Below are 13,467 nucleotides of genomic sequence, written 5' to 3' on the forward strand. Positions count from 1 at the left end.
AAATAGAGTCAAATTTTTTTAACACCTAGCTATATTAAAGTTCCAAAGATGGCACTTTACTGTAGTTAGATGGTAATTACAATAATGTTATTTAATGGTATGTTTGTATAAGCTAGTACAAAATGGTGTTTTGAGTTTAAAATGAGTGTTTTTTAAAAGGCTATAAGGAGTTGGTGTTGTAAAATGAAATTTTGGATTTTAAAAACACGTTTTTAGGCTCCCAAAATGCCTAACCAAATAGACCCTAAATATGTGTGTGTGTGTGTGTGTGTGTGTGTGTGTGTGTGAGAGAGAGAGAGACATGAGTGGTAAAAAAATGAATAAAGAAATAAAGAATAAATATTTAAATGAAATGGTAAAATAATAGAGCTTTTGAATTTTAGTATATTGTAAAATGATATATTAAAATAGATAAAGTAATTTTTTGAGTTGTTAAATCAAAATTTTTTAGAATGTTTGAGGTGAATGTTTTAAGGAAAAAATAGAATGGTGCTACAGTACACTTTTACTAGAGTACTCTAGCACCATGCCTTTTTTTTTTTTTTTTTTTTTTTTTTTTTAACATATGGCACATCTGATGTTGGTGGTCTTCTGGTATTTGGTGTGCAAAAAAATTAGCATTTAGCACATTTAATACTGGTGCTTTTAAATAACCCATTGAAGTTTCCATATCCACCAAATCGACTAGTATTTTTAGTTCTTTCTTTTCCTTCCTTTTTTTTTTTCCTTAATGAATAACTTTATGCAAACCAGAAAGAAGAACCAGCTATAGTAGGGACAAGTACAATCAGCAGCAATACTGTTCAGAAGAACTGAAGAACACCAAACTAACACTATCTATAACAGATATTCAACTCACACAAACTAACAAAATCAAAGAAGAACTAGTTGCAAACATAAATAGTCACTAGAAAGTAAAATTTATAGTACTACATCTCCTCAATAACAGAATACACACAGCAGGCAAGCCAAGATACTGTCGTGCAAGAACAGAGTAACGAATTCTACAAAGGTAGCAGAAGGCGCAACACAAAATTGAATTTTTCGATTATTGAAAATGAGATTGAAAATAAGGTAGCAGAAGGCGCAATACTATTAGTAAGTTTCAACTACTAAAATTTTATGTTTCTTTGGCTTAGATGGAATATTAGATAATTCATAATACAATTACACTGCCTACTGCGTGAAATTCAACCAGTCTGTCCCATTAGAGCACTTTCCAAATGGATTCATATGACTGCATTTGAGATGATCTACAATGCAGACATGCCTATTCTTTATAAGTACACTAATGGTACATGTGAATATATAGGATATAGCATTATATTGAATCTCTTCCTGCATAGTGTGGCAGTGAACAGTACACAGCTCAAACGTAACCCTGAGTGTACCTCTTGATGCAAAATTGCAAATAATGCAATTCTAGCTAGGCTTCAAAATAATAGGAATAAATAAATGAAGGCAGTCGGTCTGAGTTTGAAACAATTAGAAATCAGAGAAGTACAATTACTACAAAGGAGGTTCAAATAGTTAACAATCAGACTTATTTTGGATACAATGTTATCGGGGACAATAAAAAAAATTACAATTCGATAAACAAGAAATACGCCTTACTTGTTCCTATGAGAACCGTAGTATGAATACAAGAAACTTAGGCAACACTGATAAAGAGAAAACAAAAATCCTGAAAGTCCCCTTGCCATCCATCATTATCGGCCTTCGTCGATGGTAGCTGTTAATTCAATCGATCTTTCTGGTTTTGTATTAGAAGAAGAAGCAGTGCTAGAAAGGGATCTTCTAACAACATAGGCTGGTTGTTTCGGATATGGGAGAGTTGCAGTTTCACTACCAAGCAAGAAAACTACATTCGACATTGTGGGACGATCACTTGGATCTTCTTGTACACATAAAAGCCCAACGTTCACACACCTCAAAAATTCCTCTGCATTGCAAGTTTCACGTAATGTTTGGTCCATTAAATCTAAAGCCTTGCCTTCTTTCCACAATTTCCATGCCTAAGACAATTTGAAAATTGAAATTGGCATTAAATAGAGTGCAAGAAAAACAACTATATGTAATTGATGCAACATTTTTTTTTTTTTTTGGTTTACTAATGCTACTTACATAACCTAAAAGACTCAAAGCATGTTCTGATTGGTGAAATCCTGTGTTCCTTTTTCCACTGATAATCTCAAGTACAACTACTCCAAAACTGAAGGCATCAGACTTGACCGAGAAAAACCCATCCAATGCGTATTCTGGAGACATGTAGCCACTGCATAACAAAAATTATTTAAATTTTCAGTGAATTAGGGAGCAGAGATGGGAGACCTAAAAACTGTAATACAAAGTCTAAAACAATGATCTGCATCAAACTTACTAAGTACCAACTACTCTGGTTGTTGTTGCCTCAGTTTGTTTGCCTCCAAATATCCTTGCCAAGCCAAAGTCTGAAATCTTGGGGTTCATCTCCTCGTCAAGTAGAACATTGCTTGTTTTCAAATCTCTATGAATGATCCTCAACCTAGAATCTTGGTGAAGATAGAGCAGCCCTCGAGCGATTCCCAAAATGATGTCAAAGCGTATCTTCCAGTTCAGTAACACACATAGAGTCCGATCTTGCATGCCATTTCCATTTCAGCACTTGTTTTAGTAATCTGCTTAGGCTTAGATATGATATGCAGTACAAATATTTAAACAGCAGGTTTAGAGTCTAACCAAATAAAAAGGAGTCTAAGCTTTTGTTTGGCATGTATTCATATAGTAACATTTTTTCATCTCCTTCAATGCAATAGCCCAAGAGTCTAACAAGATTCCGATGTTGAAGTTTAGCAATTAAAACAACCTCATTCTTAAATTCATCCAAGCCTTGTCCAGAACCACTTGAGAGCCTCTTTATAGCAATTTCTTGTCCACCTAGAAAGGAACCCTGAGAAAAAACTCCCATAAGCACCGTCCATTAATTAGAAACAAAGTTTTAAAATTAACTATAATGAATGCCAAAAGGATAAATTACCTTGTAAACAGGCCCAAACCCCCCTTGTCCAAGCTTTTTTGTTTCTGCAAAGTAGTCTGTAGCAGCTAGTATGCTTTTTAAATCGAAAAATGGTACATCTATGCCTTTTTTATCCTCTTCTCTAAATTGGCCCGACTCCATCAAATCTTTGACACATCGCTCACTGTCATACAGGCGAAATGCTGTGTTTTCCCGATTTCTTTCCCTAATAACTGATTCGAGAAAGGATTGATTATAATTTCAGTCCCTTGTTAATTGTATGGAAGAAACCAAATTATTTTCATTTTGACACAATAATAAATGGTTCTTTTCACACTGGTTACCTTGTCCTTCGGCCAGTTTTCTTCTTATCAAATAATAGATGAAACAGCACGCAATAACCGCCAAAGTTGCAATAATCATCAAAGTTGCAATAATCATCAAGAAAATTGGACCAAATTGCTTCTTCTTGTAGGAAGATCCTTCAGGATTTGGGTGAGCAACTTCAAAAATGGAAGAGAACAAATAAGTAATAAGATGACTAGCTACATTACATATAGGGAAAATATTAGTACACATTCGTACATACACACTTGAAATACACTGTAATCATGATTTCTAACTTAGAGATCTTGACTTGAGGTCACGATTTCAATACATTTCTAGTGTGTGTAAGAATGTGTGTAATGGGTGTTCATAATAAACACGGCTAGCATGTATATAAATATAGGAATGACAATGACCTGACAGCTAGTGCTATTGCAGGTAACAGGTTTAGTTTGTTTTTAAGTCACGGGGGAAAATGCTCTATTGTTTGATTCTTTTATATGTATCCAAAACAAACAAACAAAAAAAGGTGCAAGTTCTTGTTAGCTGGATCCTAAATGATGATGATGTCAAACGGGATCTTGGTAATCCAATGATTGTTGCACATTTCAAGGCAGTGGATCATAATTTATTATTCATAACATATATGAAAATCGATGGATATAATACGCTGACCATGAACTTCTGGCTGGCTTGACCTTTCATTGTAGCAGAGGAGAATGAACAACAATAAATAAACTCAAAACTCATTGGTCAAGAGATGATTCAATATAGGTCTGTGCTAATATATATATCAGATTTTTCCTTTTTTCGAAGAAAAAGGAAAAAATGGGTGTCTAAAAGTAAATATTTCTTTCTGGAATTAAACTGACACTATGTGCCAGAAGGCCCAGAACCATCATAATATGGCAAGGCATTGTGTTATTCTAAATTAAAATTAAGTTTCACCACTAAAACACAGCACTTGGCCAATCATGTTGCATATGGAAATGGACACTAAAGGTCAGTGCATAAAATTCATAATTTTGCGGGGTTAGAAGAGGAGATGGGAAGGTAACCTTACTGCTTATTATTATTATTATTATTATTATTAGTATTGTAAAGGCTGGTATCCAAATTCACACCCTTGACCTATCATGTCACTTTTGGTGGTAGAAGGCACTTATCATCACACCAAGGCCCGTACTGTATTGCAAAAAGTTTAGCAATTAAATATCGAAATTGATCAATTAACCCCACAACCTGCAAATCTGCTCTCTCTCTCTCTCTCTCTCTCTCTCTCTCTCTCTCTCTCTCTCTCTATATATATATATATATATATATAGATTCTATTATAAACAACGAGAAGAAGCGAAATTAAGTACCTATATCAGAAGAACCCACACGGACATAGAGGTCTCGGGCCTCACTGCTTCCATCTTTGGACTCCCGAATATTATTGAGCTCCTCCGACCAAATCCAGCATGTGGCTGTAGTTTCATATGAATAAGCCTTTGTATGGCTCATTTCTGTTCCTTCAAATGAATAAGCCTGGCATTCACATCTGTCAAGGCACTCCTCTTTGCATTTATCTGCACTCTCTATGTCAGTTAGGAGGCCACCAGGGGCTTCCACTCCCATTATCTTCAACAAAATGAAGTGATCACCCTTGCCGCATATGATGGAGTTTCTAGTGCACCCCTCTGAATAAAGTCCAGAATTCCAATTATTTAGCTCCTTGGGTTCAAACCCATCTAAACACTTGCACATACGAGTTTCCTCAATATTGCAGCTGCCAAAGTTACCACAAGCATTAAACAGGCTGCAATTATCTCTTGGTTCCATACAGGTCATACTCCATGAGGCAGAGGCTGTGTCATTATCCCTAGTAAAAAACTTTATATGACCATCAAGATCCATTACCAGTCTCATACCGTAATGATCAACCTGTCCATGGGTGTCAAAAGGCTTATTCTGATATGTAGTTCTTCTAGTACCTGATGTATAATTAGATAGCAAGGAGGATATAGCAGGGCAAATGACATGAGAGTTATTACCATAAATATTGTTATCAGAGTGAAAAAACTTTCCTGATAATCCACTTTTCCAATGAGGACTTGCTCTATTCTCGATAATGTACTGGTTTCTTCGATCTTGGTCTTGCAGGAAAGTGAAGTTACCTGGCGCAGGGTCAGCTTGACTTTTCCATGAAGTTAAATTCATCTTTGCGGTCATCTTCATTCCAGGAAGAAACGTATCAGTTGGATTATCAAAGCTTTGCCAGATAATTCTTTCTAAGCCAGCTTGGCCTTCTATAAGAACTAAGTTCCCAGAATCCAAGAGCTTCACTGTCCTATTAAAAGAAATTGATCCGCCTCTATTAGCTGACCACAATTTATTATTATCCTCCTGTACCTGTAAGTCACCATCTTCTGCAATAGTAAAAGCCCCAGTGGTTTTGGACGCTGAATTGTTGCGGTTGGCAATCCATACTATCACCCTTGGACTTGACTTGTAATACCATATCCCTACGTATCTTCCATGCTTAGAGCTTCCATTAGGGGTAAAAAAACCAAGCTCAAATCTTTTTTGGGCTGATACAAGAGGTTCTCCCCCGCTATCATGAATTGGGTTGTCCAATGTTATGGTATCTCTAGCAGAGCAAATTGAGAAGGAAGTAAAAAACAAGATTGTGTATATGGTGCAGAGGGTATAAGCCATTTTTGTTTTGGATTTGCTTATTGAGGTTTCTTTTATGAGAGAATGTAGAAAGTTATTCGCTCTGTTAAGGACTTTTAGTTTCCCTTCACTATGTGATGTACTGATGTTCACGGGGTCTTCTGCTAAAATCCAAGTCTTCGATTTTGTTTCCGTCTCCCAAAATAGTCAACGCGCTGGAAGTTGACTGGGTCAGTAAGTAACAATGTTGGGTTCAGTTTGCTTGAGACAGGTGAAACTGGTTAGCTTGATTCTACGAACTGTTGTCATAGCAATTATCTACTTATTATATGACAAATGAAAATCATAAATATTTAATTTCACTTTTATTTTTTCTACTTTGTTTTTATTAGGTATTACATTTTAGATTAACAAATTCCATAACAATGTAATAATCATCAAGTTTAAAATGTGTTGATCAATTATTAAGATCACAGTGTGAAGATATAGCTCAAAGAAGACATTCTATTTGAATTTAAACTGTCTTATTTGATCAAATAGCAAACTTTGACAGAATTTCAATTTCTTTTCAATTGATCAAAAGAGGATTTTTCTTCTTTTTTTTTCGATTGTAATTCGATCCATCAAAAATTATGAAAACAGAAACTTGCATGTTTTAATTAAAAGCAACTTCCTTGGTTTTCGTACCCTACTTGCATAACACATGAAAGGCTTATTTAGAAATTCAACTTCAGAAAGCTTAGATAGATTGTAGTTGTGCACCATACACAGATATAATCTAAACCCAATATATTCGATCTGTGAGTTCAAAAAATCAATATTCATATCAAGTTTAGGTTAATATTTAGCTATTTCAGAAGAGAGAATTTGAGTTTATATAACACACTCAATTTGGTTATACATTTGAATGTGTCTAACAATTATTTGAGTAATTGATTATTACAAATTCTATCTCTTAGGGCTTTAATCTCATTTAAATTTTGGTTTGTTATAAATTTTTTAATACATTTTCTTTGTTTTGGTTTTGAATCATGTTTTTGTTGGGTTTTGAGTAGAAAAATTATTTATTTTATTCATTTTCCTTGATTTATAAATTTTTAAATAAGTAATATGGTTTTTGGATATAGGATGAGAATGTTTGGATTTTAAGAAAGTTTGTTTTGGTGAATAATTGTCAATTTCTAATATACTTTGATGATACACAAAATTTTGAAACTAAATGTTGTTTACAAATGAATACCTCTCTACCTTATCTTTTTTGAGATTTTTTTTTTCATCTTGATAATATAGAAATTGTTTTAAATATAATGTGAGTATACATACATACATATATATATATTAACTTTAAGAAAAAGATTAACTACTAATTAGAATTTAATCCTAAATCAAACAGGCAACTTGAAGCTAATCAAAATATATTAGATTGAGTAGTTGATTTTCTCCACCAAAAAAAAAAAAGAGTAGTTGATGAACTTGGTGCATGATATTAAACTAAACAAGCATGAATCACTATTAACTAGAGTCAATCCCAATTACCATTGAACTAAATTTCTTGTGGAATGGTCTTAGTTCAAAATAAAAAGAAGGGTAAAATATCATTTTCGTCCCTAAAATTTTATAGAAGTTTTTTTTTTCATCCCTGAACTTTTAAAAGTTTGTTTTTCGTTCCTAAACTTTACAAAACGTTTTACTTTTCATCCTTCCGTCCATGAAAGTTAAGTTAGGTCCTATGTGGCATAACAAAATGATGACGTGGTATCTGACTTGGACCAAATGATTGTATTTATAAAATTATAGACATATGGCAAAGAGTTATTGGCACACATGGATTAAATATTTTGTGAAATGGCATACTTTCAAACTGATGAGGCATTTTAAAACAATAAAAAAATAAATTCCAACTTTTATTTATGTTAAGAATTTTTTAGGATTTAAAATAACAACTTAAAACACCAAAACATTTAAATAAAAAATAAAATAAAATAAAATAAACCAGTTCAAGCTGTCCATCTCTGATGACGTTCAACCAAAACTTCCCAGATCTTTCATTCATTTTTTTATGTTTTGATGGTTTTTTTGTAGGGGTTTTTTTTTTTTTTTTTTTTTTTTGATATGATTAAGTTTTGGATCTTAGGGTGTTATATAATGTGAGGCATGAATAGAGGAAGGTTTTCTTTTAGAAAATACCAGATCCTCTTGTAGTGTGGACTGGTGTGCAAGTGAGGGCAGAATTTTTATGGACAAGGATGAAAGTCTTTGTAATTCGTAAAAGCCACTATTTATTGGATGCTAAGAAACCCACTACTTTGTTGTCATTGTCATCATCTCCTTCTTTTTCCCATGCTCTCCTTCTTGTTTCTCTAGTGCTTGTCACCATTGCAAAAAAGGATGAACATTTGGATGGATTGAAATGAAACTGATGAGGACATGTAGGTGGGTGGTGGTTATTGGAGAATAGAGCTTGAATTAGTGCTAAAGCGAGAGATTGGGGGAGATGAATAGTCGGCTTAAATTAGGGATTTTGATATTTTTGGTGTTTTGAAATTTTATTTTAAATTTTGATAAATTCTTACATTAAAATCTGACCTATTGTATTTTTTATTTTATTTTAATCCATGTGTGCCAATAAATCTTTGTTATGTGTCCATAATTTTATATATAAAATAATTTGGTCCAAGTCAGATATCACATCATCACTCTATGGGCCACATAGGACATAAACTAACGAACATAAACGGAAGGAGGAAAAGTAAAACATTTTGGAAAGTTTAGGAACAAAAAATAAACTTTTGAAAGTTCAGAGACAAAAAAAAAAAAAAAAAAAAAAAAAAAAAAAAAAAAAAAAAAAAAAATCTAAAAGTTTAAAGATACATAAAACAAGATTATATAAATATATATAAAATAAAAAATAAAAAACCAAACAAACAAATAATAATATCTCTTGAAGAAGACCATATATATATATATATATATATATATATATATATAATGGAAGCACTTTCTTTCTTTCTTTTTTCTTTTTTTTATAGAATGGAAGTAAAAAGCACTTCTTTTGTTTTTTTCCTTTTTGAGAAGACGAAGTAAAAGCACTTTTATAGCATGCAAGTAGCTGGCAACACGCAACGGTGACCAGTCAAAGCTCAAAGGTCTTCCCTCTCGTCGAAGTTATTTTTACGCTGGTCCAGTGGTCCTAGCTGCTACAGTAAAAAAAAAAAAAAAAAAAAAGGGGTTAGGATATCAGCCACTCACATTTTCCACATGCCTATGTACGATGATGATGATGATGATGATTGATGAATATGGTTGACTACTACGCGTCCTCTAATATTTTAATCTGAAATTTGCATGTTGTAATTCACTATTACAAGATTTTCCGGTGGAAATATTACCAGGCTTAAGAGGCATATATAATCATATATTTATCTATGCGAACAGAGGAATTAATATCCCACAAGCAGACCACGGTGTGACATGGATAAGAAGACTTGCACAATTTCATGAATTGTAATTATCAAAAGCTGATGAAGTCATAATTGATGGATGTCGTACTAGATAAATAAATAAATAAAGGAAATATCACTATTGTTAATTGTTAATAAAAACACCCACACTGGCTATCTAAACGTTAGCCAAAATACCATTTAGCTACAATATATGCCTTCCCCAAAATCAAGAACTAGCGTACTCATCCTCTTATTTTACTGATCCTACTATCCCTTAAGCTATTGAACTATTAGTTGGTTTAGTTGTGGGTTTAGGTGTTGATTTGTAGGTTTGATTTGGGTTGATTTGTGGGTATAATTTGGGTGAGCCTATGTTTATTGTTGAGCAAAAAGAGGAAAACTATTAAAAAATAAATAAATAAATAAAAAAGAGATATGGATAGGAATAATAATAAAAATGAATATTTAAATACACAATCAAATGTGTATGTTTTGAAGAGTGAATGGTTAAAATAGAAAAATGTTTAAATACAATAACATCATTTAAGGTTTGGGTCAGTTGCAAAAATAACTTATAGGATTTCAATTTTTCCATATATATTCCATATCAGCTAAATTGACTCCTATAATTAACTTTTGTTAGCTATTTTTTATGTTGTGACCATCACCTGATCAGTGGTGCAAATTAATTGGTGATTCTTCTCAATGTGGCCATGTGATCTTTAGGTGATTTTTTTCATCCATAAGAGCTAGGTGAAGTTAGTTCCAATGTTCAATTTGGGGAGTATGAAAACCTCATAAAGCTATGAGAAAGAATTAAACCATAAAGATTGTTTTGTGCAGTTGGTCATTACAAAAAGTAGGTAATTATCTTAAAATAGAAAATAAATTTTAGGAAAGATAATGTGAATGCTCTTACTTATTACTTAGGGTTTAGAGAATTCGATGTTGTATATATTACATCTTCTAAATTTAGAGTTTTTTTTTTTTTTATCTTAATGTTAAAGAAAAAAAAAATTGAATTTCGTCCCTCATGTTATATATATTATCCTACTAACCACATTAGCATTTTTTATTAATTCGTCTATTGCTTTTTTAATATTACTTGCTCCCTTTTGTTATCCTTTTATTTCCTTTTTCCTGATTTCCATTACACTCTGTCTGTCTCTCTCTCTCTCCAAAGACAAATTGAATTAGCCCTTTATTCATTAGTTTGAATCTATTTTAAAATGCTATTGATTAGTTTGTCGCTGATCAAATTGAGCCCTCCATGCTACCATGAAATCGTCAATTGGGCTAATAATTGGGGAGGGAATTAGAATTAGCAGGACCTCTATACCATGTTGTTTTTGAGGAAAGCTTTCGCAAATGTCGATATGTCCGAGTGGTTAAGGAGACAGACTTGAAATCTGTTGGGCTTCGCCCGCGCAGGTTCGAACCCTGCTGTCGACGTTTTTATAAATGCCTTATTATTTTGGGAAATGGCGAAATGGCTAATGTAATCACAGATATAATAGCTTCTCTCCTCTCTAGTCTTACTTTTTGAGATTTTGCTTTTACATGTGCACAAAGCACTTTGACCCATAATCCTGCAGTTTGGGTCCATCCCCATATCTTCGACTCCCCATTCTGAGTTTTCTAGTTCAAGTTAAGATGGGCTGGTCCCTTTGGGTTTTCTCGCTCTGTCAAGCTTAATAAGCGTTTATTTATTCAGGCTACAAATAAAAGTGGACTACTTGCACCTTGGGCCTCAAAACCCTTCACGTCTAGACCCATTTGTATCACCCTAAACTTTGTGGTCATTATATGCATCTGCCCTTTTCGTATTTCTCCAAGAGTTCGGGATTGTAATCATATTACATCACTTAACCATTGGGCTACTATGGTGTCTGTGGACCTCAAAAAACTTAGGCCTTCTCTGTTGGCTGAAGATATCTTAGTCACGCTTAAACCCAAAAAGGTTTGAGCACATGTAAGTTTCAGACTTTTCGGTTCAGCCTACCAATTTATATTTTTTCTCCACCAAAAAAAAACACACACACACGCACACAGGGCAAATTTATATTTATAGATATAACAGTTGTATAACTAACGGTATATCTGTAATGATTTTTCTTTGTTATCAAGCTAAGTTATCAATTAATTTTTTGTATAGGCCAAATTCAAATCTTGAATTTTTTATTTAACAAGAAGAAATTTTATTATCAACTAAACCAACCAAAACCCAATTAGGTAAATTACAGTTAGCTTAGACTCAAGTTCAAGGCCAAATGGGTTAAATTGTGAATACTCTTTTCTTACACATTTAAAGTGGTACCAAATGAATATCTTAACCATCAAATAACTCTTAAAAATTTCGACTTTACTTAATAAATCCAACCCTCTAAAATGAACTAAATACCACGAAAACAAAACCACCTTAATAACCAAAATACCCAGCATTTAAAAACATATTAGACACAATCTATGAAAAGTTTCCTTAAATGTCACCAATTCATTCATGCATTTCTTAAGGGTAAATGTGCCACTCAAACAACATGTTGAACAACAGCAATGTTGTCCAGACTTCACAAGTCACTACCAAATACCAATTGTCAATTGTCAACACATTTTCTAGCCACTTGTGACACTTTCATTTGTCAACACATTATTTGATACTTGGTGTCAATTATTGTCGTCATTTATCATCATTTATTTCTCTCAACATTTATTTCATGTGTTTCAATATGATCATATTCAACGATCTTATATTTCAAATTTAAGTTTTCACCTTAAATTTGAGGGGATGTTAGAGATATTATGGCTCAAACTCTTTATAAATCAATATATTTGTAAAGCAAGCAAAGTAATCTTAATTTTATTTGTAGTGCAAGTAATACAACTCCGGAGCTAATCTTTAATTTAATATTTTTAAAAATTGCTATTATATATATATATATATATATATATATTAGCATCCTAAATTAGCTTTTCTTTAAGAAAATATTATAAAGTGAAGACCCCTTGTGAATGCAGGTCATCAAGAACAACAACATTAATTTTGCTTATGCATTCTATTTCTTTCTTTGTTAAATGAAAAGCTTGGTCCAAATTATTAATAATAGTAATGATGATGACGATGAATGTAGTGTTCTTTTTTTTTCTTTTTTTTTTAATAAAAAAAATTGAAGAAAAATTTCAAATCAAAACAAAACTTATCATACTTCTCGAATTTGATAAATTTTCACTAATTTTAATCAATTTTTAAATTTATTAGTTTTTAGCTAAGATCATGCTGATATAAGGTAGTAAGTCACAATTACATGATCAAATGGTTATGTACAATTTTATATATATATATATATATATATATATATATATACACTATTGTGAAATTGATCAATTCCATTAGTCTTTATTCCTTATTGTGCATAATTAGGATTTTTTTTTTTTTAAAGTAAAAATTAGGTAAGTAAACGTAACACGTTCGTGTTCATGTAATTGGTATCTGTGGACCTCAAAAAACTTAGGCCTTCTCTGTTGGCTGAAGATATCTTAGTCACGCTTAAACCCAAAAAAGTTTGAGCACATGTAAGTTCCAGACTTTCCGGTTCAGCCTACCAATTTACATTTTTTCCCCACAAAAAAAAAAAAAAAAAAAAAAAAAAAACACACACACACAGGGCAAATTTATATTTATAGATATAACAGTTGTATAACTAACGGTATATCTGTAATGATTTTTCTTTGTTATCAAGCTAAGTTACCAATTAATTTTTTGTATAGGCCAAATTCAAATCTTGAATTTTTTATTTAACAAGAAGAAATTTTATTATCAACTAAACCAACCAAAACCCAATTAGGTAAATTACAGTTAGCTTAGACTCAAGTTCAAGGCCAAATGGGTTAAATTGTGAATACTCTTTTCTTACACATTTAAAGTCGTACCAAATGAATATCTTTAACCATCAAATAACTCTTAAAAATTTCGACTTCACTTAATAAATCCAACCCTCTAAAATGAACTAAATACCACAAAAACAAAACCACCTTAATAACCAAAAT

The 13,467-nt window shown here is 32.3% G+C and overlaps 1 protein-coding gene and 1 non-coding gene across 2 annotated transcripts; one reads left to right on the forward strand and one right to left on the reverse strand.

Annotated features, from left to right (window-relative positions):
• Nucleotides 1–1,433: 1,433 nt before the first annotated feature.
• LOC115955219 (G-type lectin S-receptor-like serine/threonine-protein kinase At4g03230) lies at nt 1,434–6,100 on the reverse strand. The gene is made up of 7 exons (XM_031073284.1): nt 4,687–6,100; nt 3,340–3,498; nt 3,017–3,228; nt 2,719–2,929; nt 2,381–2,618; nt 2,125–2,275; nt 1,434–2,015 (listed from the first exon to the last, which is right to left on the reverse strand). The coding sequence occupies exons 1-7, from the start codon at nt 6,020–6,022 to the stop codon at nt 1,710–1,712; spliced, it is 2,613 nt and encodes an 870-aa protein (XP_030929144.1). The 5' UTR covers nt 6,023–6,100; the 3' UTR covers nt 1,434–1,709.
• Nucleotides 6,101–10,793: 4,693 nt separating this feature from the next.
• On the forward strand, nt 10,794–10,875 carry TRNAS-UGA. The gene has a single exon. It is a non-coding gene; the product is annotated as a tRNA-Ser (tRNA).
• The last annotated feature ends 2,592 nt before the right edge of the window (nt 10,876–13,467 follow it).

This window comes from Quercus lobata, chromosome 8 (assembly GCF_001633185.2).
Source record: "Quercus lobata isolate SW786 chromosome 8, ValleyOak3.0 Primary Assembly, whole genome shotgun sequence".
Lineage (NCBI taxonomy): Eukaryota > Viridiplantae > Streptophyta > Magnoliopsida > Fagales > Fagaceae > Quercus > Quercus lobata.

What these genes read in the sequence shown, in the direction of transcription:
- LOC115955219 (XM_031073284.1), bottom strand. Translation starts at nt 6,022, where the DNA reads ATGGCTTATACCCTCTGCACCATATACACAATCTTGTTTTTTACTTCC. An exon ending in CTTAGACTCCTTTTTATTTG is followed by an intron (nt 2,619 to 2,718) that starts GTTAGACTCTAA and finishes ATGGCATGCAAG; the next exon opens with ATCGGACTCTATGTGTGTTA. An exon ending in CTTTGAGTCTTTTAGGTTAT is followed by an intron (nt 2,016 to 2,124) that starts GTAAGTAGCATT and finishes AAATTGTCTTAG; the next exon opens with GCATGGAAATTGTGGAAAGA.